General features: G+C 43.0%; 1 protein-coding gene across 1 annotated transcript in view; it reads right to left on the bottom strand.

Annotated features, from left to right (window-relative positions):
- me2 (malic enzyme 2, NAD(+)-dependent, mitochondrial) overlaps positions 1-26,770 on the bottom strand; it is a 108,250-nt gene that overhangs the window by 47,754 nt on the left and 33,726 nt on the right. The window contains exons 4-6 of the mRNA XM_072252193.1: positions 8,894-9,043; positions 1,448-1,523; positions 816-977 (exon numbers count right to left, since the gene is read on the bottom strand). Coding sequence (XP_072108294.1) covers positions 816-977; positions 1,448-1,523; positions 8,894-9,043 — 388 coding nt within the window. The remainder of the gene's footprint in view (positions 1-815; positions 978-1,447; positions 1,524-8,893; positions 9,044-26,770) is intronic.

Here is a 26,770-nt window from a genome sequence, read left to right as displayed (position 1 = left end):
AGCCTCCTCACCATCCAGGATACCTTCAAAAAGGTGATGCCTCAGAAAGGCAGCATCCATCACTAAGGACCCCCCTCACCCAGGACGTGCACCCTTCTCATTGCTACCATCAAGGAAGCGGTACAGGAGCCCAAAGACACACATTCAACAATTTTGGAACAACTTCTTCCCCATCGCCATCATGTTTTTTTTTAATAGATAATGAACCCACGTACGATACCTCACTAATTTTTATTTGCTCTCTTTTTGCACTGATTTTGACATACATTTCTTATCGTAATTTAGTTTTTAAAAAAAATTATGTATTGCAAAACAACACATTTTATAACATACGCCAGTGATATTAAACTTGACTCTGATTCTAAGTACTGTAGTATCTTTCAGATAAGTAACAGATCCAGGCATATTTTTGCAGATACAATTAATTCAAAGTAAAGCAGCAGATGCAAGGCAAGAAACAAAGTGAACAAAATCAGTTTGAATTTAGCACAGGCACTGCTAAATTAGTAGCTATCTCTTAATTTAACTTCCTACGCTGTCTCCACGAACAAATTTTTACCTTTCAATGGGTTCTTTACTGTCAAACTGCAATCACACATTTTTTTTTTGACTGCTCTGCTCATGGCTTCTTGATTGGAGCCGAAACGCCTGCAAATATTTTGCCAAGCTCAGTGATCAAACTTCCAAATTTTCCAACTGTTCTAGGCAGGCATAAGCCTTTCCAGTTATAGAATACACGTTTTAACCTCATTGTTGCTAAAATAGACGTTTGAAAACTTGGAATGCGTCATTACTTTAGCACTTGATGGAATTACCTCATTATCAGTACCGACGTCGATACAGACAGGAAGGCATCCCCGCGGATCAATTCCAGCACACGTCGTGTACAGGCACAGCTTTCCTACTGGTATTCCCATGCCATAAACTCCCAGATCTCCAAGTCCCAATATCCGTTCTCCATCTGTTACAACTACAGCCTGTGGGAAAAATAGAATACAACCTTCAAATTCCTCTTAAAATGCTCCAGAAAAATCAATATGCAACTGGAAAAAAGATCCAATTAACCATTGGAAATCAAAACAAAAAACTTTAATTATTCCACAAGAACATAACACAACACTTGCTGTAATCCAAAGATTTAACCGTTAAAAGCAGTGATTTATGTCATTGGTATTTGGCAAGAACAAAGCAGTAAGACAAGTCCGAAATGTCTTGCTCATTGCAATTTCAAGCATTCAGGCTTGGAGATGCTAGAAATGACCAACAGTAAATTCCTTTCGGTTAATTGGGCAGCTGTTTAATTGGGCAAAAATGTATTGGTTGTGATGAGCCCCAATTAAGTGGAATCCACTGTAGATCATGAACTTGAAGTATTGAGGATAGGAAGTGATGATTTCCAGACTTTGCCAACATGCCCGATACCAACTACGCACCATTTGATCTTTACCTTAATCTGAGTCTCTGGCCAGTTGTCAAGAATCGATCTAACGTGGCCTTTGTCCAAGATGGAAATAAATACACCCCTGTAGAAATGTGGGAAAAATAGACAAAAATTAACACTTAAAATTACATCCATGACCGTATTGAAAACTAAACCTTTGGACTGTCTTCTGTTAGTTAAAACATGTTTTGCAATTATTTTGGTGCCCAGAATAATTTGCTTGGAAATTTTCTTCAAACTTTAAAAAAAAAGTTGTAAAAAATGTTTCAGTCAGTCATTAGTGAAGAGAGTTTTGGAAAATACAAGAATCAAAGGATATTAGGATATCAAGTTGAAAGATTAGCTACAATCTTTTTGAACGATAGAACAAGCACAAGAGGTTAAATGGTTTACTCATGTCAGATGGAAACAACCAATCTCATTTCCATGTAGCAACAGAAACTCAAATAACCCAATTTCTCCTCCAACACACACATAATTACACAATTTAAACAGAACAGTACAGCACAAGAGCAGGCCCTTCAGCCCATCAAATGGGCAACTAAACTAGTCCTTTATGCTTACCTGACATCCATATCTTTCCATTTTCCTCACATCTATGTGCCAACCTTAAACATCTCTTAAAAGTCCCTAATGTATCTGCCTCTACCACCAACCCAGGCAGTGCACTCCAGACATCCACCACTTGCCTCTCACATCTCCTTTATAATTACCACCTCCCACCTTAAATGTATGCTCCCTGGTATTAGCCATTTCAACCATAGGAGAAAGATGTGTGTCTATTCTATTGACAGTATGCCTATCGTAATCTTATAAAGGAGCCAGAAAAGAACTCAAGGCACTGACAAAACTTAGAACAGAAGTCGTGCATTCAAAAGACCAATAAATGCCAACTACTCTGAAAACTATCAGTAGCTCAGTGTAATTATAAATAGTGGCTGAAGCAAAAGGTTCTGCACCGCTCTATTCCCAGTCACCCATAACATACCAATAAGATCCACAATGAGAAAAGTGGAACACTCTGATTGCATTAGCAACCATCTCTTCCAGAGATACTGTTGCTGTGTCAGTCTTATTATCCACAGACCATCTCAACAGCAGTTCAGTAATCACACCAGACTATTCATTTACACGGGAAGAGCAATTCCAACTCTGATTTCCCCCCCTCCCCCTTTTCTTTCTCCCTAGGCCTCCTGTCCCATGATCCTCTCATATCCCTTTTGCCAATCACCTGTCCAGCTCTTGGCTCCATCCCTCCCTCTCCTGTCTTCTCCTATCATTTCGGATCTCCCCTCCCCCTCCCACTTTTAAATCTCTTACTAGCTCTTCCTTCAGTTAGTCCTGATGAAGGGTCTCAGCCCGAAACGTCGACTGTACCTCTTCCTAGAGATGCTGCCTGGCCTGCTGCGTTCACCAGCAACTTTGATGTGTGTTGCTATTATTTGTGCTCCTTTGCTTTTATGTTGGCTTTGTCATCCATGGTTGTGTCACCTTGCCTTTCGAATACTGCTACTTCTTTGGGATATATCCATCCTGCACCTTCCAATTTGCTCCCAGAAACTCTCGGCATTGCTCCTCTGCTCTCCTCCCTGATGGTGTCCCTTTCCAATCAACTTTGACCAGCTCCTCTCTCATGCCATTTACTCCACTGATACATTTGACCTCAGCTTCTCCCTCTCAAATTGTAGGGTGAATTCTATCATATTATGATCACTACCTCTTAAGGGTTCCTTTAGTTTAAGCTCCCTAATCAAATTAGGTTCATTACACAATATCCAATAGCTGATCTCCTAGTGGGCTCTAGATAAACATAATTTTAGGCATTCTACAGATTCTCTTTTGAGATCCACCACCAACCTGATGTTTCCAGTCTACTTGCATGATGAAATCCCCCATGACTCTTCCAACATTGTCCTTTTGACATGCTTTTTCTGTCTCCCATTGTAATTTGCAGCCTGCATCCTGGCTACGGTTCAGAGTCCTGTACATAACTCCTATCAGGGTCTTTTTACCCATGCATTTTCTTACCTCTGCCCATAAGGATTCTATGTCACCTTTTTCTAAGGATTTGATTTTTTTTTAAGATTAGATTATGAGGACACACAGTCCTCTTTTATTGTCATTTAGTAATGCATGCATTAAGATTTCAATTTTTGCCAACAGTACCACACCACCCTCTCTGCCTACCCGCCTGTCCTTTCGATACAACCTGTATCCTTGGAAGTTAAGCTCCCAATTATAATCTTCTAGTGATGCCCACAACATCATACCTGCCAATCTCTAACTGCGATACAAGATCATCTACCTTTTACTGTATACTGTGTGTATTCAAATACAACGTCTACAATCCTATATTCATCATCCTTTTCGATTTTGTCTTGTTACACTGTAACTTATTCCACTGACTGCAATTTTGCCTATACAGCTGTCCCCCGCTTTTCCAACGTTTGCTTTACAAAACCTCGCTGTTACGAAAGACCTACATTAGTACTCCATTTTCGCTTTCAGAAGGTGTTTTCACCATTACGAAAAAAAAAATTCAGCACGCGAAAAAAGGCAGCGCGCCCCGAGCAGCCGCTCCCCCCCCCCCCGGATTCGGAACTGCTTTGCTTTAACACCTGCCTGTGAGCAGCCGTTTGCAAGATGAGCTCTATGGTATCAGAAAAGCCTGAAAGAGCTCGTAAGGGTGTTACACTTATGGTAAAACTAGACATAATTAAGCGTTTTGATCATGGTGAACGAAGTAAGGACAACGTGAGTTTGGCTTGTGGAAGCTGACGAAAATGATGTTGAAGAGGTTTTGGCATCCCATCACCAAGAACTGACAGATGAAGAGCTGATGCAATTGGAAGAAAAAAGGATAACAATCGAAACCGAATGAGTAATGATAAAGTACGACTTTAGTTTTTAAAGGGTACGTCGGTTTAGCGGATATTTGCAGGATGGTTTGAGTCCTTATTAAAGAACTGTGTGATAGAAAAATGCACGAGGCTCAGCAGTCAAACAAGCCTTCCACATCAGCCACAGCAGACAACAAACCTCGACCTTTGACATCGAGACAGGCAAAGATAGAAGAAGATGAGCTGCCTGCTCTAATGGAAATAGGCGACGAGATGACACCCGTGTCCCACCACCCCAACCCCCAGGCCACAGAAAGATACCGATTCGCGGAGAATGCAAAGGTAGCCGGGAGACACACTCTTTTAAGAAAAGAGCCAAAATAAACATGCTAATTAATTAGGTGCCGCCGACACGTAATTGTCGGCCCAGATCAGAGACGACGCAATCGGAAATCGGCACTGATCTGGGCCGACAATTATGGGCAGCACCTAATTAATTAGCATGTTTGTTTCGGCTTTTTTCTTAAAGATGTGCTGTGTGCCTCCCGGCTACCGCTGTGCCCCTGCGTGCTTCGCGGCAATGTATCGCTCAGCGGCCTGGAGGGTGGGGGTCATTGCACCAGCCCAGCCTGCGACGACTCAGTCTAACACACCATCATCAGTGTGCTCGTTGTCTTCCCGATTCCCATAAGTGATACTACACTGTACATACATTATTTCTACTTAGGCTGTGTATTTTTACGCGTTATTTGGTATGATTTGGCAGCTTCATAGTTTAAAGATTACTGAAGAGTGCTTGTGCCGTATTTTTGCCAACAGCGCTTGTGTGAGATTTTCGCTACGGAGATCTGTGCCGGCAATGATTGTGAAAAAGTATTTCTACTTTATATAGGCTGTGTGTTTATCATATCATTCCTGCTTTTACTATATGTTACTGTTTTATGTGTTATTTGGCATGATTTGGTAGGTTATTTTTGGGTCTGCAAACGCTTACAAAATTTTCCCATATAAATAATGGTAATTGCTTCTTCGCTTTACGACATTTCGGCTTACGAACCATTTCACAGGAACGCTCTACCTTCGGATGGAGGGGGAAACCTGTAATCTGCTTCTGGTTTAAGATAGCGCTGGTTAACCTCTGCGACTTATGGCTGGTGGCTAATGAAACAAAGATAGCAACAAAATACTTTGTTAACCACAATTTTTTCTGCCAAACAATCATCATAAGTAATAGTCTATACTCTATAACTTCCCTCTGGACTTGGAGGCAATTCAATGTGGCATATCTGAGGCAAGGTGAGGCAGCAGGCCCGCTGTCAAGAGCATAGAAGAGCATGAAAGATTGGGCACAGGCTGAATCAAAGCCACAGGGCTTGACTGAGCATGATGTACATAGAGATTTACAGGACAAATCGAAGTAGCGCACTCCGGCGATTCCAAGCAACAGAACTTGCTGTTCGGACAGAGAGTTAAGCACTGAGCCAGATTGAAAAGGTCAAGGTGTCGAGGCATGAGGCGAAGTGCAGGCCTGTTCAGATCACTGCTCAGAGCGGCAGAACCTGATGCTCAGGTGGAGAGTTCAGTGCCAGGTCAGATTGAAAAGGTCAGAATATCAGGGCCCGAGGCGAGGTACAGGCTAAGATCGCTGCTCCACAATGTTTACTCAGCTCTGCACTGAACTATGGGACTCTCTTACAGACTTCAATTCAGAAACACTATTTGCTTGTGGTTATTGTTTGCATGTTGTTTTTTTTCATTGCCGATTGGGTGTTTGAAGGTCTTTTTATGGGTTTTTTATTACTTTATTTTCTTATGGACATGATGTACTTTTTAAGTCTCTGCACATTGGGTGTTAAGACAGTCTTCTTTCATATATATGGGGTTTACTTTTGGGTTTCTTTGTTTTGTGGCAGCCTCTTTGAAGACGAATCTCAAGGTTGTATAATGTATTCATACTTTGATAATAAATGTACTTTGAACTGTCCCCCCTGACATGCTCAATACATTTTGCCTCTGCTTGTATGTCAGATGCCACATCCTCAGGCCTATCACTCGGGTTCCCATCCCCCTGCCAAATCAAGTGTGGTCTAACCTGAGTTTCACAGAGCTACAACATTATCACATCTCTTGAATTGAATCCCCCAACTAATGAAGGCCAACACACCACAGAAACATAGAAAAACTACAGCACAATACAGGCCCTTCGGCCCATAATGCTGTGCTGAACATGCACTTACTTTAGAGATTACCTAGGGTTACCCATAGCCTTCAGTCGAACCCATGCAACTCGGTTGCTCTAGCCTCTCCAATGATGAGAGGTCCCGGCGTCGGAGTCAAGATTGCTGATCTTACTGCAGGGAGCAGATCACCAAAGCTGCAGCTACCTAGAGAGCTGCTAAGTCCATCCAGTGTCAGGAAGACAGTGATGGTGGCAGCTTTCCACTATTTTGCCCCAAGCCAGAGTGGTAACACTAATTCGTTGGGGAATCGACACTCTTGTTCACAAGGCCCAAGTACAAGGGGAGATTCCCAAGGACAATCCTCTGGGTTAGCTGTTCATCCCAAGTTCCATCTGGTCCCAGGTACTCCAACAAAAATGACTACACACCCAAGGATTGCCAAGACCTTGGATTTATCAAGAGAAGGTATTAGTGGCCTGGAAAGACGAAAGAGGTTTGGCAGTGCACCCAAAACAAGGAGCCCCATACCCGACCTCAGGGCCCCTCCACCTCCTACCTGTTCAGGAAAAACCTTGGGCACACATCTCCATGGACTTTATCACTGATCTCCTGCCATTCAAGGGGAAGTCAGTAATTGCCGGTCAGTTTTCGAAAGCCTGCAAGTTCATTGTCTTAGAGGAGCTACCATTAGCAGTGGAGTCGGCTGAAATTATCCTGGAGCAGGTCTTCAGGATCCATGGATTCCTGGTGGACATTGTCTTGGATTGTGGTCCACAATTCACATCACATTTTTGGAGGGTGTTCTGTAAACTGATAGGGGCAACAGCAAGTCTTTCCTTTGGGTTTCACCCGCAGTCCAATGGCCAGGTAGAGTGGGCCAACCAGGATTTGGAACGTACCCCAAAATGCCTGGCCTTGGAAAGACCTGATGAATGGTGTGAACATCTGATGATAGCAGAGATCACCCACAACACCTAACACCTTACAGCATTTAGTGTACAGGATGTCACCTTTCAAACGCCAGTTTGGTTATCCCCACCCCACCCGCCCTCTCTTTCTGGAAAAAGAGGTCGAGGTTGGGGTTCCTGCAGCCAAAGATCTCATCCAGTGCTGCAAGCAAAAATGGATTAGGGCAAGAGAGTTCTTGCTGACCTCTACCCGGAAAGTGGAGACCAAGGCAAACCAAAGGAGAAGTCAGGGATCCGCTTTACAGCCTCGGCAAAAGGTCGGGCTGTTTACTCATGATTTGCCTCCTCAAGCGGAATCTAGAAATTTGGTGCCAATGTTCATTGGACCCTTTAAAATCCAGAGGAAAGTAAACCCGATGCCTGACACGTTGCAGCTCCCCAAAACCCTAAATATCAATCCCACCTTCCACAACTGTAAATCAAAACCTGCCTGCCCCAGCTCCTTAGCCCTATATCCTCTATTATCCGCCCTATCAATTTGTGGGTGGGGGGCCTGAAGTATTGTTGAGGATCCCTACCGCACATCCCACAATTTCTTTAACCCACTACCATGAGGAAGCATCAGAACTAGGGCTGCCAGACTGGGTAACAGCTTCTCCCCTCAGGTTGTGAGACAAATGAAAACCCTGCCACCACCAAGGTCTCATCACTAGGACAGCGAGCTGTTACTGTGTTTACCTGTACTGCACACTACATGCATTTTTTGTTCACTTATTTACAGTAATATTTTGTTTTATGTGGTGTGCGTGATATATGTTGCGTGGGTGTACCAGGGTTCAGAGGAACATTGTTCCATTTGGCTGTATGGACATAAGATATAGGAGCAGAATTAGGCCGTTTGGTCCGGCAAGTCTGCTCCGCCATTTCATCATGGTTGATCCAATTTTCCCCTTAGTCCCAATCTCCTGCCTCCTCCCCATGTCCCTTCATGCCCTGACTAATCAAAAATCTATCAACTTCTGCCTTAAATAAACATAAAGACTTGGCCTCCACAGCTGCCTGAACCCTGAAAGGATTCTGGCTAAAAAAAATCCTTCATCTCCGTTCTAAAAGGACACCTCTCTATTCTTAGGCTGCATCCTCTGGACTTATTCTCTCCCACCATAGGAAACATCCTCTCCACACCCACTCTATCGAAGCCTTTCACTATTCGATTGGTTTCAATAAGGTCACCATAGATATTCAGTCAGATGACAATAAACTTGAACTTGGTCTTGTGTTACTTAAGACACCCGAGAAATCTGGAATGCCAGCACCAGTACACATTTTGCTATTTTGATTTAATGTTTTCCTGATACTTTTAACTAAGGTATTAGTTTAAATATAAAGTAAAATCAATTACAAATCAGATTAATCTGCTGTCCAGTCATCAGCACTTACACCAAGTTTAGATCCAGGAATTAACATACAATATTCTGAAATACAGAAGTTGTTAAATCAGAGTGAAATGTGCTTTCGACTTACTTTGGTCTCCTAAAGATATGTCCATATCGTGAGCAGGCCAGACCCACTGTTGGAGTATAAACAATTGGCATTAACTCCTCAATGTTGTCCAGCAGCACCCTGTAGAATAACTTTTCATTTCTTTCCTGGATTCCCATTACATAAATGTATCTGTAATGGAACAACAATTATAACAGAAACACTTGGAAACATTTGCAGGACTGTTTACATGAAGGTATTTTAGTTTCCCACAATTTCACACCCTCCACCCTCACAAGCTCCTGTGGCTCTTAAAATTACTAATCAGCTCTGGAGTTGCCCCCCAATTCTACAAAGCTGTCACTAATTCCTTTGAGTTTAAATGTCCACAGGCATTTGATACAAATAGAAGATGCAATTACCAGAACTCTTTTGACAGATATGTTAGCAGACTGTAGATGGTGTGATCAGCAGGCCTGAATGTGTATGGTGCAAAAGGTAGACGGATTAGGAGGCAGTGTTACAGTCCAGGCAGGCAGGCAGTATGGGTAATATGACGATGCAGATGAGAGGTTGCTTGACAGAGGTGTACAAGATGATAAAAGGCTTAGTTCAGGTGGACACCCAGAAACCTTTTCCAGGGCAGAAGTGGCTAATTGAGGGGCAATAATTTTAAGGTGATTGGAGTAAAGTACAGGGTAGGACATCACAGGTAAGTTTTTTTATTATAGAGTGCTGGGTGTGTAGAACACCCTGTCGAGGGTGGTAGCAGAAGCAAGTTCACTAGGGACATTTAAGAAACTCTTAAATGACACATGGATGATAGAAAGATTGAGGGCCATGCAAGAGGGAAAGATTAGATTGACCTTGTAGATTAAAAGTTCAGCACAATATCATGGGCCGAAGGGGTTGTACTGTGCTGAACCATTCCATGTTCGTACAGTAGACATGGAGCCAATTGAGGAGGTATTAAGAACCACAAGTCCATGCACTAAGAGTACATGGAAATACTGCAGAAACAGTGCACAACCTCACTAACTACCCATCTCCTTTGTCAGGCACCTTCTATCCCATCAGTGGATGAATGTGCAGCTCCTGCATTGACCTTAGTCATCTCAGAAACCACAAAAAATGGAGTGGAAGCAAGTTATCCTGGACCCCAAGAGACTGCATAAGGAAGGCCACGTGTTCAGGCCAGAATAAATACTAACTTTAAAAAACAGTGAAACTGAATACTTTTCCAAAAGAAAAGACAGAAAATTTAAGAACTGCTTTGAAATTCACCCCAATTCTGTTAGGAGTTACCCATTGTGATGTTGGTGCATTGCACTTGGAAAATTCTATACCACTGTAACAAGCAAGGAATGAAATTCTGGAAACTGAAATGAGCCATTTTGCAAGAAAGTTCTCAACGTTAGACTGATGGAATTGAAACATTAAACCAAAGCATGCATTAGAACATCAGATAGATAATTTAATACATCAAGTAAAATTAGAAGGAAAACTAATCTTAAATGACTGATTATTTCTAACAAAATCTACAATGCCAATCTATATTCACTCACTTTTGTATAATTGATTGGTTCTTAAGCAGAAATAAATCACTGGCAAGAAACAATGTCAGAGCTGGATATAGTCCAACCATCCATAACAGTTGTATTTCTCAAGTTATTGATTGCTACGTCTAAACAAGTAAAAATACTATTTCTAGAATCTTCAAGAAAAACTGGTTGGGGTACTTCTCTAAACATATTTTTCCACAATCCCTATCATTTCTCTCCAAAGTTTTAAAATATTTCAGCTGTGAAGTTCTAAATAAAGCTGCATTATCCCTTGTTTTCAATGGTGGCCAAATTTAAATATTTTTGTAAAGATTGAAACATATTTATTCTGCTTGTGGTTGACCAGATTTTTTGCAGATATTAACAATCAGAAAATTTGATAAAATCAGGCTAACAATATGTTCACAACAGAGCAGCTAAAGACTCAGTTACCCACAAAAAAATTAAAATCAAACATACAAATTCATACAAGATTCTAAATGCAATCAGTTCAGTTTCACTCAATCATGGTATTAAACATATATCACAAGTGTACTCAAAAGGCTCTATAATGGGAAGTCAAAAGTGTGCAAAGCATCACCACCACCAGCCAACCCACAATCAAGGGCATATATACAGAAAGGTGCTGAAAAAGGGCCAGTAACATCATGAAGGAACCCACCCACCTGCTCATAGACTATTTATCCCACTCCAGGATCACCAAACTCAAAACTAATTACCTTCTCTAAGCAATAAAGCTGATCAAAACCTCTACCCACTAACCCACCCCCACACACCCCCAACCACAACTACTTTATAATTTCCAGTCACACATCTTATCTACAGGCACTTCTGTGCCTAGTGTCACTTTACAGACATACAATGTACAAGTTATCTTATGTATTTATATTTATTGTGTTTTTTTATTATTGCGCTTTTATTTTTTTTAAATACTGCTTCGGATCTGGAGTAACAATTATTTTATTCTCAAACACAAGAAAATCTGCAGACGCTAGAAATCCAAAGCAACACACACAAAATGCTGGAGGAACTCAGCAGGTCAGGCAGCATCTATAGAAATGAATAAACAGTCGACATTTCAAGCTGAGTCCCTTCAACAGGATTGGAAAGGAAGGGGCAAGAAGTACAAGGTGGCAGGTGATAAGTAAAACTGGAAGAGCGGGAAGGGGTGAAGAAAAGAGCTAGGAAGTTGATTGGTGAGAGAGATAAAGGGCTGAGAAAGGGGGAATGTAATAGGAGAGGATAGAAGACCATGGAAGAAAGGGAAGGAGAAGAAACACTAGGATAGGGAAGGAGATAAGGTGACAGGGAAACAGGAACGGAGAATGGTGAAGGACAGCGGGGGCAATTACCAGAAGTTCAAGCAATCAATGCTTATGCCATCAGGTTGAAGGCTACCCAGATGGAATATAAAGTGTTGGTTCTCCAACCCGAGTGCAACTCACTTATTAAACACCAAAAAATCTTAACACAAAGCATGCTAAGAACTCTTTACATAATGTCATCACATCAGACCAGTCTCTGAAAGTGAAACCCCAACTCAATATCAGTGGTCGTACGTGGCCGATCAGCGGCATCAACAGAGCTTTGTCAAGACAGATTTCTCACAGGTCGGCGGCAGTTATTTAAAAAGGGAGCTTCGAGAGCGTTTGTCCATTGTACGTGGATTATCAGCAGCATCAACAGAGCTCTATAAACTAAGTAAAAGTACAGAAGGGATAAACGGAGCGGCCATTGTACAGGAGTAGGCCAGTGGTGAGAGTAGAAGATAAAGGTTTTGGCTGAAACCAGGCTTTGGTTCGGAAGAGGCATTGGCTCTGTGTAATGTATCTGTTAAGGTTTCCTCTTTGGATTTTTCCCCCTTTCTTACTGTGCCATTTAATTGGCTGTGGTGTGCTCATTGTGCCGGATGTTGGAGAACTGGGAGACCCAGAGACTCCCAGGGAACTACATCTGCGTGAAGTGCATCCGGCTACAGCTCCATGAAGACCATGTTAGGGATCTGGAGCATCAACTGGATGATCTTTGGCTTGTATGGGAGAGTGAGGATATAATTGATCAAAGTTACATGGAAATAGTCACCCCGAGGTTGCAGGAGGCAAGTAGCTGGGTGACCACCAGGAGAAATGGAAATAGGCAGTGAGAGCAAAGCACCCCTGTGGCCATTCCCTCAAAAGCAAGTATACCAGTTTGGATACTTTAGTGGGGGATGACCTCTCGGGAGAATGCCACAGCACCTGGGTTACAGGCACTGAGCATGGGTCCGTGGTGCAGAAGGGAAAGAGAAAGAAGAAGGGAGCGGTAGTGATAGGGGATTCGATAGTGAGGGGAACAGACAGGAGATTCTGTGGATCAGGGGTGTCAAATTACCAGCCCGCGAAGGGGGTCCAATCCGGCCCTCGGGATGATTTGGGGGAAAAAAAAGTATATTCACGACCATTTATTATGTATCTGTATGGCAGCCGCTCTCTCTCCCACCGCTGTCTGTGCTGCCTGCTGTGCCGGCAGCTTGTTGTGTGTACTTAGAAAACAATAGGCAGCAGTTAACCACCTGCTGTGCATAAGCACCTACCACCCTGCACTGAAGACCACTAGGGCCCCACTTACGTTGTCAGACACAGTATAAACACAGGGTACTCAGGTAAGTAACACCTGTAGCAAGGCTGAGACTGTTTGCTGCTGTGGTTCAAAATGCTTTCCAAGAAAAGTTGACATCGGAGGTCAGATATTCAACAATAATTGGAAAGATCGTTTTTTCTTCTGTGAGGTCAACGGCAAACCAGTGTGTCTGATATGCTCACAACAAGTGGCTCTGGGAAAAGAGTACAATATCAAACAACACTATGAGACGTCACACGGAGAAAAATATGACAAGTACACAGGACGACTCAGAACGCAAAAGGTAAACGAGCTTGAAGCAGCTCTGAAAAAATAGCAATCAGTGTTCACCAAAAGTCAAGACTCATGATGGAGCTGTCAAGGCCAGCTATATTATTGCCAACAAAATAGCTGCCGCGTCGAAGTCATACTCAGAGGGGGAATTCATCAAAGCATGCATGCTGACGGCGGCTGAGCTGGTGTGCCCTGAGAAGAGACAGGCTTTTGGTAATATCAGCTTGTCAAGAAATACTGTGGCAGAGAGAATCGGGGACCTTGCAGGAGATTTGAACAGTCAACTAAAAGACAAAGTCTTTTCTTTATTGCAATTGATGAGAGCACCGGCGTGACTGATGTAGCTCAATTGGGAATATTTATTCATGGTGTTGATGCATCTTTGACCGTCACCAAGGAGTCTGTGGAGATGGTGCCCATGACAAACACCACAACGGCGAACGACGTTTTCCCCAGCCTCGTCAAGGCCTTGGACAGGCTGGGGGTTGACTGGAGTCACGCTGTCAGCGTGGCAACAGATGGCGCACCATCCATGGTCGGAAAAAAGTCAGGTGTTGTTGCGAAACTCAGAGAGGAAGTTCAGACAGGGAATCCAGAGCAGGAATTCTGGAATTTTCATTGTATTATACACCAAGAGGCATTATGTAGCAGGAGCCTGAAAATGGACAATGTCATGGATGTAGTAATCAAAACGGTTAATTTTATTAGAGCCAAGGGACTCAACCATCGGCAATTTGACACTCTTTTGTCTGAAAGTAAAATTGGACACGGCCTACCCTACCACACTGAGGTCTGCTGGTTGAGCCGAGGGGTTGTGCTCAAACATTTTTATTCAATTACGTGTGGAAGTTGGACTATTCATGAATGAGAAAGGGAAGCCAGTGGCAGAGTTGAATGACCCAGACTAGCTTCATGATCTTGCATTTTTGGTGGATATAACAGAGCACTTAAATGTGCTTAATGCTAACATGCAAGGCCGCAATAAACTTGTTACGGAATACGACGACAGGATTCGTGCCTTTCAAATTAAATTAGGCCTGTGGGAGATGCAACTATCCCAGAGCAACCCAGCTCATTTCCCCTCTTTGCAGTCCGTGCGTGTCACTCATGGGAATAATGACAACATTGACAGGTACAAGGGCAAAATATCACAGCTGAAAAGTGAGTTTCAGAATTGTTTCCAAGTCTTCACTCAGCTCGAGAAGGAATTCTCACTATTTTGCTCGCCGTTTGCCATCAATGCAGCATCAGATGTGCCAGAGGAACTCCAAATGGAACTAATTGAAATTCAGCATAACTCAGCTTTGAAATATAAATTTGAGACTGAGAGTCTGGACTCATTCTATCAATACCTGGGACTGATATACCCCAAGATGACAGACTTTGCCTCAAAGATCCTTTGCATGTTCGGGACAGCATATCTCTGTGAGCAGGCATTCTCCATAATGAACATTAACAAATCCAAACTGCGCTCGCAGCTGACACATAAACATCTAAATAACATTATGAAAATCACAACTGCCCAGAAACTGGTCCCTGATGTTGACAGGCTGGTTAAAGCCAAGAGATGTTAGGTGTCTGGAAGCAGCAAGTGAAAAATGAGTGACACTGTTCGATGCACAGCGACATGCAAGCAAAATGCATTATGAAATATTGAGTGTCATAATATTGTGATTCATTCATTTTCTGACTATTCTATTATTGTAAATGTGATCAATAAAAATGAGAAGCTAACTGTGTTCATTGTCTGAGTTTGGTTGCTGGAAGCAGGCTAATAAAAATTAGGTGCAGTTGTACAGCCTACATTTACAACTTGTTTCATTAGGTCTACATTTGTGTTTGCTAATGTTCGATTTCAAATGGTTCATTAATGGAAAGAGTGTGGCTCCCAAAACAATCTTAGCCAAAATAGCATTGTTTTTTCTCTCTCCCATCACAACTTTCTTGTAGTTAATACCAATCATAAAAATAATGCTTGTTAGGCAATCTCCTTCATAAGAAACGAAATTCGTAAAGTGAAACACTTTGTAGTTACAGCAGAGACTGAGACACATGACAGCAGGTTGAAAAAACAAAGGCAACAAAAACTGTGGGAGCAGGCATGCATGCATTTGCGCGTGCACAGCTGATCTGGCCCGCAGGAAGTCACATTTTGCCTTATCCAGCCCGTGGCCTAAAATGAGTTTGACACCCCTGCTGTGGATGATACACTGCCTCCCAGGTGCCAGGGTCAGGGATGCCTCAGATCGTGTCCACAACACTTTGGAGAAGGAGGGGTGCAGCCAGATGTTTTAGTACATATCGGTACCAATAACATAGGAAGGAAAAGCAATGAGGTCCTGAAAAGGGAATTTAGGGAGCTAGGTAGAAAGCTGAGAAGCAGGACCTCCCAGGTACTGGGCGTATTTAAGGCAGAGATTGATAGGTTCTTGATAGGACATCAAAAGTTATGGAGAGAAGGCCAGGAAATGAGGTTGAGGAGGAGATTAAAAAAACGGATCAACCATGATTGAATGATGGAGCAGACTCGATGAGCCAGATGACCTAATTCTGCTCCTATGTCTTATGGCTGGGAATTATGTACATTTGTATCTATACGTTACCCTACACAGGCCCCTCAGAATTCACTAAAACCAGCATTGAACCTGTCCGATCTCAGAAAAGCCGCCCAACTCAGGTCCTATATTCCAAGGGTGGAGGAACAGCAGGTGCCTCTAGCTCTGGCACAGATGTGGTAACACATTCATGGTCACATTGTGACGGCAGGGAGCACGGTAACTGAATCCTCCAAATCTTGGTGGGCCAGTTTAAGGCGATCTATTGAAATATGTCCAGGTTTACCTCTGTTATCTATAATAAAAGTCTTTTCTCACTGTTCCAAAATACAGAACAGGCCATCATAAGGGGCCTAAGAGGATGTTGGTTTGCATAATGGCGGATGAAAACGAACAATGCAGAATGTAGGTCAACCGAAGAGTGCTGTACGCCATGATAAGAACATAAGAAATAGGAGCAGGAGTAGGCCACCTGGCCCATCAAGCTTGCTCCGGCATTCAATAAAATCATGGCTGATCTGACTGTGGACTCATCTCCACCTAACTGCCTTTACTCCATAACCCTTAATTCCTGAGGAGGGTGGAAATTCCTGAACTTACTGAGGAGGATGGAATGCCATTCGGAGCCAACCAGGTGGTCGCAGTATCAGGAAAGAAATCACCTGGCACTCTTAACGGCTTTCCACATGCCAGCTCAGCCACGGACTACCACTATCCTCTTTTTGGGGCTGTTCTGAGCCCAAGACCCACAGGAGACGATCATGGCAACGTGCATCAGTCAGGAAAGCCCTCAGAGCAGCCCTTAAGGAGTGGTGAACCTACTTGCATAGGCTGTTGGATTGTGGATGATAGGTCATGGCGTGATGTAGCTTAACACTGAGGTACTGGGCCATCGTAGCCCAGAGGTTTGATATGAATTCAGGACTGTAGTCAGAGGAAATATCAGATGGGGTGCTGATGAATGCCCAAGCCACATCTGCAGCCATTGTTGATGCTAGAGGGACAACCTCTGGCCACCTAGTGGTACAGTCCACCTTGGTAAGGAGGTGTGTGAAACCACAGTTTGGGGGTGGGGGGGGTGGAAAGAAGAGGCCCAACAAGGTACGTTTTGACATGGTCAAACCATCACTCAGGGACCTCAAAAGGTGCCAATGGCACCTGAACATGACAGTTAATTTTTGCCTGCTGGCACTCCACACAGGCTTGCAGTCCAATCATATACGTCTTTTCGAAGGCCATGCCACACAAACTTTAGTGCAACCAGTTTCTGTGAAGCCTTCTGGCCCGGTTGCAAGAAGCCATGAATGGAGTCAAAATCACAGTTTGTAGGCACGATGGAGCAAGGGTGATCGGTTGAGACATTGCATAGAAGAGAAACCCCAACTTCCCCGAACTTACTATCAGCCAACCACAGCCCATGATGCTGTTCTGTAAGCCTGGACTTCTGGCTTGATTGGCTACCGTGCTGGCATTGTCAACCCCTATGTGCATGGCCTCTGTGGCTGGCCATGAGAGGTAATCAAGCACAGCATTATTCTTCCCCTTGTTGAATATCAGTTATGAACTCGGATATATAGGCAGGTTGGCGCTGTTGCCGTGCAGACCAAAGGTCTGACATTTTGGCCATCGTGTACACGAGGGGTTTATGGTCACAAATGCTGTGAAATGGCAACCCTCTAGTAGAAAACGAAATTAGTGGACAGGCCGAGAAGTTCATGGTTAAACATGCTGTAGTTCCTTTCAGGGGTGGGGGACCGAGCTGGTGACTGAAAGCGGCAAGTGGGTGCCACACAACTCTGACCAACTGTTTGTAGACAGCACCCACAGCATAGTCTGAAGTGTCAGTAGTAATGGCTATGGGGAGCTTGTCTGGTGTCATCAAACACCATGGTCACGCCCACTGACCAGTTAAGCACTTGATTAGGGGTATTGTCTTTAAGTGCACTATACAGGGGAAGCACAAGTTCAGCAGCTTGTGGAATGAAGCAGAAAAAGAAATTCACCATGCCGAAAGTCTCCTGTAGTACTTTAGTAGTAGGGACAGTGGAAAATCCTTAACAGCGGCTACTTTTGATGGGAGGGGTTTCACACCTTCTGTGGAGATGCAATGGCTGAGAAAGTCAATGGTTGACAACCCAGACTGGCATTTAGCAGGGTTAGCAGGGTTAATATTCAACCCATGCTGGCTTAAGCACTTGAAAAGTGTGCAGAGATGGGATAAGTGTTGGAATTGGATGCAGTAGTAAGCAGCCATCAGTCGCAGGGGATCATGGGTTAGTGCCTCTGGTAGACTGTGTCCTCTCCAGGGTGCAAGCCTGAGTGGGAAGATTTGAAGAACCGGCTGTGGCCCATGTAGCGGGATCCCCCTCTCCACGTCACTGATATAGTCCAAGGGAAGGGCAAGCACCAATACAGCTTGGCATCAGTATTGGCACAGAGGTTGCCAGAGTGAAGTCGTAAACATCATCAAACTGCCTTAGGGACCCCAGCTTCAGATTTCTTCCTCGGGGTTTACTCCCGAGGCCTTTCCCGTGGGTGGGCATGGCCACAAGGCAGAGGAGATTTAAAACCAGAGTTTTCCTTCTCCTCCGCGGGCTGCCGTCCAAGGGCTGAGGAGCCCCACCTGCCTGAAGCAACCGGTTTTGAGGCGCCAATGATCTGCCCTTGCCCCTTCTCTTGTCAGTAGAAACAGTTCTGCTGGGCCTAGTAGCTAAGCCACACGTGAAGGCCAAGTGTTAGACTTGGTTGTCAGAGGCTGTTAGAGACACACGCCATTTGTAGGTAGTGGGAGCTTATCCCCATTGCCCCCCATTACCACTCCCAGCTATGACAACCTTAGGGTTTGGATGCATTGGCAACAAATATGCACAGGTAAACAAAAGAAAATCCAAGTCTTTTAGTACAGAGTCCATCAGCCGTTGGAAAGTCTGTGCTGCAGTTTTCAGACAAAACAGCAAGCACAGAAACTCAGAGGGGCCAAATAGAGTCATCACAGCTGTTTTTGGGAATGTCCTCCGAACACACAGGCACCTGATAGCAGCCCCTAACTAAATCAACTCTGGAAGAAAATGGACTTTCCAGCTAAATGTGCTGAAAAGTCTTGGATGTGTGGGACCGGGGAATGATCAGTATGGTGGCCTCGATATGGCGTCGGTAATCACATGGGCGGTAACCACTATCAGACTTGGGGACCATATGGAGGGGTGAAGACCAAGGGGTATTCAACTGGTGTACAATGCCAAGTTTTCCACGATGGCAAACTCAGCCTTCACCTTTGCCAGCTTTTCTGCATCCAGTCTACACACATAGGCATGGACTGGTGGGCCAGTTGCAGAAACGTGGCGCTCCACCCCATGTTTCGTGACTGTCATGGAGAATGAGAGGTTTGGGAATTCAACCAGCAGTCAAGTAAACTCACATGCAGTGGTGCATACGCTTGAGAGTGCCATTGTGGGGAACTTACTGGGGCAGCAGGGTAACCACCCAAAGCCCTTGACATCCACAAGCTGGCAGTTCTCAAGATCAACTTACAGTCCTTGAGCACACAGGAAATCCACACAAAGCAGAGGTCTAGCCACATTGGCCAGGATGAAGTCCCAAGCATAACGTTGCCCATAAAAGCAGAGCGTCACCTGTCATGTCCCGTAGATCAAGATCTTGTGCCGTTGGTGACCTCAGCAAAGTTTTAACAATCTTTACCTATTCGTCAATGGGTGGTGCCAGCAGCACACTTACTTGAGCACCTATGTCACACAAGAAGAGTATCATAATGAACAGGAGATAACCCTGGCAGCTGGAACCCATGGTGTTCATAGACCTCTGATGTCCCGATGCACTAGTGCTGTCGAAGCTGCAAGGCAGTCAGCACTTCCTAGTGTTCCTACCAAAGCAAGTGTGGTGAAAATACAGGCCTGGCATTATCTGTTTTGCAGCTGCAATCGTCCTCATGTTGGGGGCCTTGCTGACCAGGCTTATTGAGGCAGAGAAAGGAGAAGGAATGATACACTGCTGCCTAGCTGAGTGTAGACTATCAGCCATTTTAGCAAGCTCCCTGTAGTCCATCGCAGTTGCATAAGCGAGGGCTAAGCAAACTTGATCAGGCATTCGCTGCATGAAGAGTTCTTTCAAAGTGAAACAAGGATGGTGATTTCCCAGGAGAGACGGCATGTGGTCCAATAGATCCGAAGCCTTACCATCGTCGAGGCCGGGCAAGTAGAGCAACTGTTTGCTGTGATCAGACTCCAATAGTCCAAAAGTCTGTAAAAGGTGAGTTTTCAGTGATCAGTATTTATTGTGTTCTGGTAGGCTCGACACTCTTGCTGCCATGGAGTTTCTGAGCAACTCAACTACATAGAAATACACGTTGTGTTGCAACTGCAATGCCACTGCATTGGCCAACATGTTCAATAACTCTAGAATCGTCCTACATCATCAGGGTCACCACTGCAGGTTTTCGCAAATAAAGTGCTAGAAGCATGTTATGTTTCGGGAAAGCCATAGCAACAGATTTATTGAACACCGAGAAAACTGAACACAAAGCAAACTAAAAAATCCTTTACATAATTATGTCAACATGTCAAACCAGCCTCTTACTTCTCTTAAAGAAATAAGGTGGATGATCTTGTTGCACTTTTACAGATTGTCAGGTATGATGTTGTGGACATCACTGAATCATGGCTGAAGGATGGTTGTAGTTGGGAGCTGAATGTCCAAGGTTACATGCTGTATCGGAGGGACAGGAAGGTAGACAGAGTGGGTGGCGTGGCTCTGCTGATAAAGAATGGCATCAAGTCAGTGGAAAGATACAACACAGGATTGGAAGATGTCGAATCCTTGTGGGTTGAGTTAAGAAATGGCAAGGGTAAAAGGACCCTGATGGCAGTTATATACAGGCCTCCCAATAGCAGCTGGGATGTGGACCACAGTTTACAATAGGAAATAGAAAAGACGCGTCCAGAGGGCAATGTTATAGTAGCCATGGGAGATTTCAACATGCAGGCCGACTGGGAAAATCGGGTTGGTAATGGATCTCAAGAGGGTGAGCTTGTTGAATGCTTACGAGATTGCTTTTTAGAGCAGTTTGTCTTTGAGCCTACCATGGGATCAGCTATACTGGATTGGGTGTTATGTAATGAACTGGAAGTGATGAGGGGGTTCATCACTGCCTTTGGAGGCAGTGATCACAATATGAATGGCAAACCAGAGAAAATCTGCAGATGCTGGAAATCCAAGTAACGTACACAAAATGCATGAGGAACTCAGCACGCCAGGCAGCATCTATAGAAAAGAGTATAGTCAACATTTTGGACCAACGTTTCTGTCCTGTGAAGTGTCTTCGCCCAAATTATCAACTGTACTATTTTCCATAGCTGCTGCTTGGCCTGTTGAGTTCCTCCAGCATTTTGTGTGTTGCAATATGATTGAGTTCAACTTGAAATTTGAAATGGAGAAGTAAATCTGACACAGCAGTATTTCAGTGGAGTAAAGGAAATTACAGTGGTACGAGAGAGGAGTTGGCCAAAGTAAATTGGAAGAAGATACTAGCAGGGATGACAGCAGTGCAGTAATGGTGTGAGTTTCCGAGAAACATGTGGAAGGTGCAGGATAGATGTACTCCAAAATTAAAAAAATACTCAAATGGCAAAATAGTACAATCTGGTTCACAAGGGAAGTCAAAACTAATGTAAAAGCAAAAGGGAGGGCATACAACAAAGCAAAAAATTAGTGGAAAGATAAAGCATTGGGAAGCTTTTAAAAACCTACAGAAATCAACTAAAAGAATCATTAGGAGGGAGAAGATAATATATGAAAGCAAGCTAGTAAACAATATTAAGGTGGACAGTCGGTCAGCTAGAGTACTATAAAAGAAGTTTCGTCTAGCGAAGCGGCCATCGGCAGAGCGGACTGAGTCAAAGTGGGATGGCTTTGGCTCAACAGGCAGAGGCGAGGGTAGGTTCCAAGTTTCAGTCCTGGGTATGACTCTAATCTGCAACCGGTGATGAGGCTCTGACTTACAGAGCTTTGGGGAAAGTGGAGTTACCCCTTAGTCATTCATTGCTCCCAGGGCCGCTCTGATCCAGAACAGTAGCACCTGCAAGTGTTCCTGCTCAGGATACGAGCAAAGGCCAACGACAGATCCAGCAGGTTCAGTAACTGAACTTATGATGGAGAAGGCGGATGAGCTACGACCTCAAATATCAATGGCTATAGTATAGGCGGATGGACATTTGGGAAGAGAAATGGAGATTTCTTTAGTTTGCCCAATGGTAGGCAATAGCAAACCACCGTTGCAATTTGCTAAGAAAACCATGGTCAAACTCACAAAATGTATCACACAACAACAGCGTCAAGAGGATCTTCAAGACAACTCTGAAGATGTTTCCTTCAGTAGGGTTGATTCTGGCCAGCAGGGGATCTCCTGCCGTCATCAAGCTACTGCTCATAAAATTAAAGTAACACAAAAGAAAATTATTGCCACTTGGAATGCAAGAACCCTATATTAAGCAGGAAGATGGGACAATGTGATAAATGAAATGGAAAGACTAAAGATTATCACTGGAATTAGCGAAGTTCATTGGATAGGTGCTGGAACATGTCAGATTAGAAATAAAACACTAGTTTATTCTTGTGGAACATCTCATACTAATGGAGTAGGAATTTTTATGGATGAAAACATGGCAAAAATTGTTTTAGAACATTGGGCAATATCAGAAAGAATGCTCCTTGTTAGATTCAGAGGGCAACCACTTGATTTAGCAATTATACAGGTATACGCACCAACAACAGGTGGAACAAATGAAGATATAGAAAAATTCTATGAAGAGCTTGAACAAGCAAAGAATGGATGCAAATCTCAAGATATTGTTATTGTCATGGGAGATCTAAATGCTGAAGTAGGACAAGGAGCTGATTGAAATACTATAGGAAAATTTGGACTAGGGGCAAGAAATGAAAGGTGAGAAATGGGTAGAATGGTGCAAGATGAATAATCAGGTCATTATGAATATCTACTTTAAAAACCATCCAAGATGCTTGTGGACCTGGAAAAGTCCAGGTGATAGCACCAGAAATCAAATTGACTTTATTACTATAAACCAAAGATTTAAAAACTCAGTGACTCAATGCAAAACATATCCAGGTGCAGACTGTAATAGTGACCATAACCCAGTAGTATGTCATGTAAAAGTAAAACTTAAAAAACTAAAGAAGCAAAAACCTCAACAATCCCTTGACTACTCACAATTAATTAAAGAAGAAAACTTAAGACAAAAATTTACAATTGAAGTAAGGAATAGATTTCAAAGTCTAAAAATAGAATCTGTTGAAGATGATAGCAATCATGTAGAAATGAAATTTAACTCTCTAAAGGATGCCTTGGTAGAATCAGCAAAGTCACTGATTCCTAAAAAAGAAAAAAGCACAAAGAATAAATGGATGACAGACAAAATCAAAAATCTAATGGAAGAAAGGAGACGGAAGAAAGCAAATCCTATTGAATATAAGTCCTTCGATAAAAAAGTTAAAAGCTTATGTCAAAAAGCCAAAGAAGAATGGTTAAACCAGGAATGTGAGCAAATAGAAAGAATCCCTATTACTGATCCAAAAAGGTTACATCAACAAATCAAGAATATCACTGGTAAAAAGCTCCTCTGTTCTTCTGGTGAATGTTTGAAAGCAAAGGATGAGATGATGAACAGATGGACTGAGTATATTCACGAATTGTTTGAAGACGATGGAGGCGAAAAACCAGAAATTAAGAAAAACATTGAAGGTCCAAGTATTTTAAAATCTTAAGTTCATAATGCAATAAATAAGATGAAGCAAGGAAAGGCAGCAGGTCCTGATGAATTAGTAATAGAAAAAATTATTGCCCTTGAAGATTATGGAATTGAAAAACTTACTAATTTAGTCAATGACAATTATGAGACTGGAATAATACCAGAAGAGATGAAAAAAAAAAGTATTTATCACTCTTCCTAAGAAAGCTGGAGCAATAGAATGTGAATTACATAGGACCATAAGTTTAATGAGTCATATCACTAAGATACTTCTAAGAATTTTGATGATAAGAGCTAAAAGTAAGATACAAGCTGAAATAGGTGTAAGGGGTTTCTTCTTTTATGTTACTGCGAAGGCTAAGAAAATGGCTTCTTTGTTATGTTATAATTAAAATGACTTTTCTGTAATAATAATTGCGATGTCAGGAGTTCTCTCTCGCTCCGCTTGTTTGGGTGATATTATTAAAAACAGAGGGAACAAAACATTTGGGATAGATGTTATTCTTTCTTGTGTGTCTGTAAGCTATTGTGTTTCGCGGGTTTTGGCGCAAAAGGCGTGTTAGGGACAGACAGAGGAGACGCGATGCAGTGACCCTGGGCGGCGGGACCAACCCTGAGTGGGAGTCTGAGGCCCAGGGTCTTCGGCGAGGAGAGGAGATGAAGACAGACTCGTGTGGAGCAACTGGCTGACCACTGTGGTTGGTCCCAGGCGGCAGGTTGAGGGGGTCAGAGGGGATCGAATGGTGGAAAGAAGACTCCGTTAATTGAGCTCCAACTGTTGTGCATGAAGTGGTTGAACATTGCTAAGTTTGGCACCTTTTATTTTCCTTTTATATTTTTATCTCTATTAATTACAAAGTTCCAGCAAGATCTATAAAGTGTAATCATTTAATCACATATGGTGTATTGTCTGTTACTTGGTGGGGTGGGGTACATGCCACAGTATCCACACAAACTTGATTACCCAGTTAGGTGGGGCCGAAGGCTGCTCCCCCTAGATGAAAGCAAGTTGAGCGAGCCTGAGGCTTACCAGGGGGCAACATAGGCAAAGAACGATGTAGTTTTGTGAAAGACAAAGGTACAAGAAATGCCATATTGATGTTAAGGATACCATCAGAACGAGCTATTCAAGTGCAAAGAGATTTGTTTGTTTTATTGACTACACAAAAGCACTTGATAAAGTAAAGCACAATAAGTTATTTGAAACATTATAGAAAACTCTAGATCTAGATTCGAAAGACCTCTGCCTAATCAGAAATCTGTACTGTGATCAAACTGCTGCTGTAAGAATAGATGGAGAAGTGAGTCAGTTTACGAAAATCAAGAGAGCCATTAGACAAGGGTGTGTTTTCTCCCCTGATTTGTTTAATGTGTACAGTGAAACAATATTACAAAAAATAAGAGACATCTTGGGAATCAAAGTTGGCGGTGAAAACATCAATAATTTCAGATATGCAGACGACACTGAGTTAATTGCAAGCAGGGAGGAAGAACTACAAAATTTAATTGATATAATTGTTGAAGAAAGTGCAAAAATGGGTCTATCAATTGCAAAAAGACAGAATGTTGTGATATCCAAAAAGGAGAATCCTATCTGCAGGCTGAGAATAAATGGGGAAGACATAAAACAAGTACAGAACTTTTGCTACTTAGGAAGCTGGGTGACATCAGATGGCAGGTGCGACTTGGACATCAAAAGAAGAATAGGGATGGCAAAAGATACCTTTACGAGAATGAAGAGCATACTGACCAATACAAAACTAGGCATGACAACCCACCTCAGAGTACTGAAATATTATGTTTATCCAGTTATGTTATATGGCTCAGAATGTTGGACAATATCTGGTAACGTGAGGAAATGAATTGTAGCAGCAGAGATGTGGTTTTTGAGGAGGATGCAAAGAATGTCATGGACAAAACTAATATCTAACAAGGATGTCATGAACAGCGCATACACAAAAAGAGAAATAATGTATGAGATCATGAAAAGGCAACGTAACTTGTGATCAGGAAAGAGGAGTTAGAATGCATGGTATTTTTGGGAAAGATTGAAGGGAAGAAAGCAAGAGAAAGACAAGGACAAATGATGATGGAGACAGCAGCCAGAGAATTGGAAATGAAATGAAGATGAGTACATATAGGAACACCGGAAAATGAGGCCAGAGAACTAATAATGGAGGACAAGGAGATGGCAAATGAACTAAATGAGTATTATGCATCAGTCTGTCAGATTTTGAAGGGAAGAGAAGTGAGTGCAGTTACTATTACAAAGGAGATGGTGCTCAAAAGCTGAAAGACCCAAGGGTACACAAGTCACCCGGAGCAGATGAACTGCACCCTAGGGTTCTGAAAGAGGTAGCAGTAGAGATTATGGAGGAAAAAAAAATCAATGGACTCTGGAATGATGTCAGAGGACTGGAAAGTTACAAATGTCACTCCACTCTTTTAAGAAAGGAGGAAGGCAGCAGAAAGAAAATTATAGATGTTAGCCTGACTTCAGTAGTTGGGAAGACGTTGGAGTCAATTGTTAAGGATGAAGTTACGGTGTGCTTGGTGACACAGGACAAGATAGGACAAACTCAGCATGGTTTCCTTCAGGAAAATCTTGCCTGACAAACCTGTTGGAATTTTTTAAGGAGATTACAAGTAGGATAGATAATAGAGATGCAGTGGATATTGTATATTTGGATTTTCAGAAGGCCTTTGAGAAGGTGCCACATACGAGGCTGCTTACCAAGTTAAGAGTCAGTGATGTTACAGGAAAGTTACTGGCATGACTAGAGCATTGGTTGATTGGTAGGAGGCAGCGAGAGGGAATAAAAGGATCCTTTTCTGGTTGGCTGCCAGTGACTAGTGGTACTCCACGGGTTGGTGCTGGGACCACTTCTCTTTATGCTGTATATCAATGACTTAGATGATGAAATAGACAGCTTTGTTGCCAAGTTTGCAGATGATACAAAGATTGGTGGAGGGGCAGGTAGTGTTGAGGAAACAGATAGACTGCAGATGGATTCTTTACAAAAGTGATGTGCTGAAAACCATCTCTGAATGCACAACACATCGAACCTTGAAGTAGAGAGGTTACAGCAGCAAAAGACCGTGAATATACACTCAGTGGCCACTTTATTAGGT

This window comes from Mobula birostris, chromosome 3 (genome assembly GCF_030028105.1).
Source record: "Mobula birostris isolate sMobBir1 chromosome 3, sMobBir1.hap1, whole genome shotgun sequence".
Taxonomy (NCBI): Eukaryota; Metazoa; Chordata; class Chondrichthyes; order Myliobatiformes; family Myliobatidae; genus Mobula; species Mobula birostris.
This window is presented reverse-complemented; position numbering and strand designations above follow the sequence as displayed.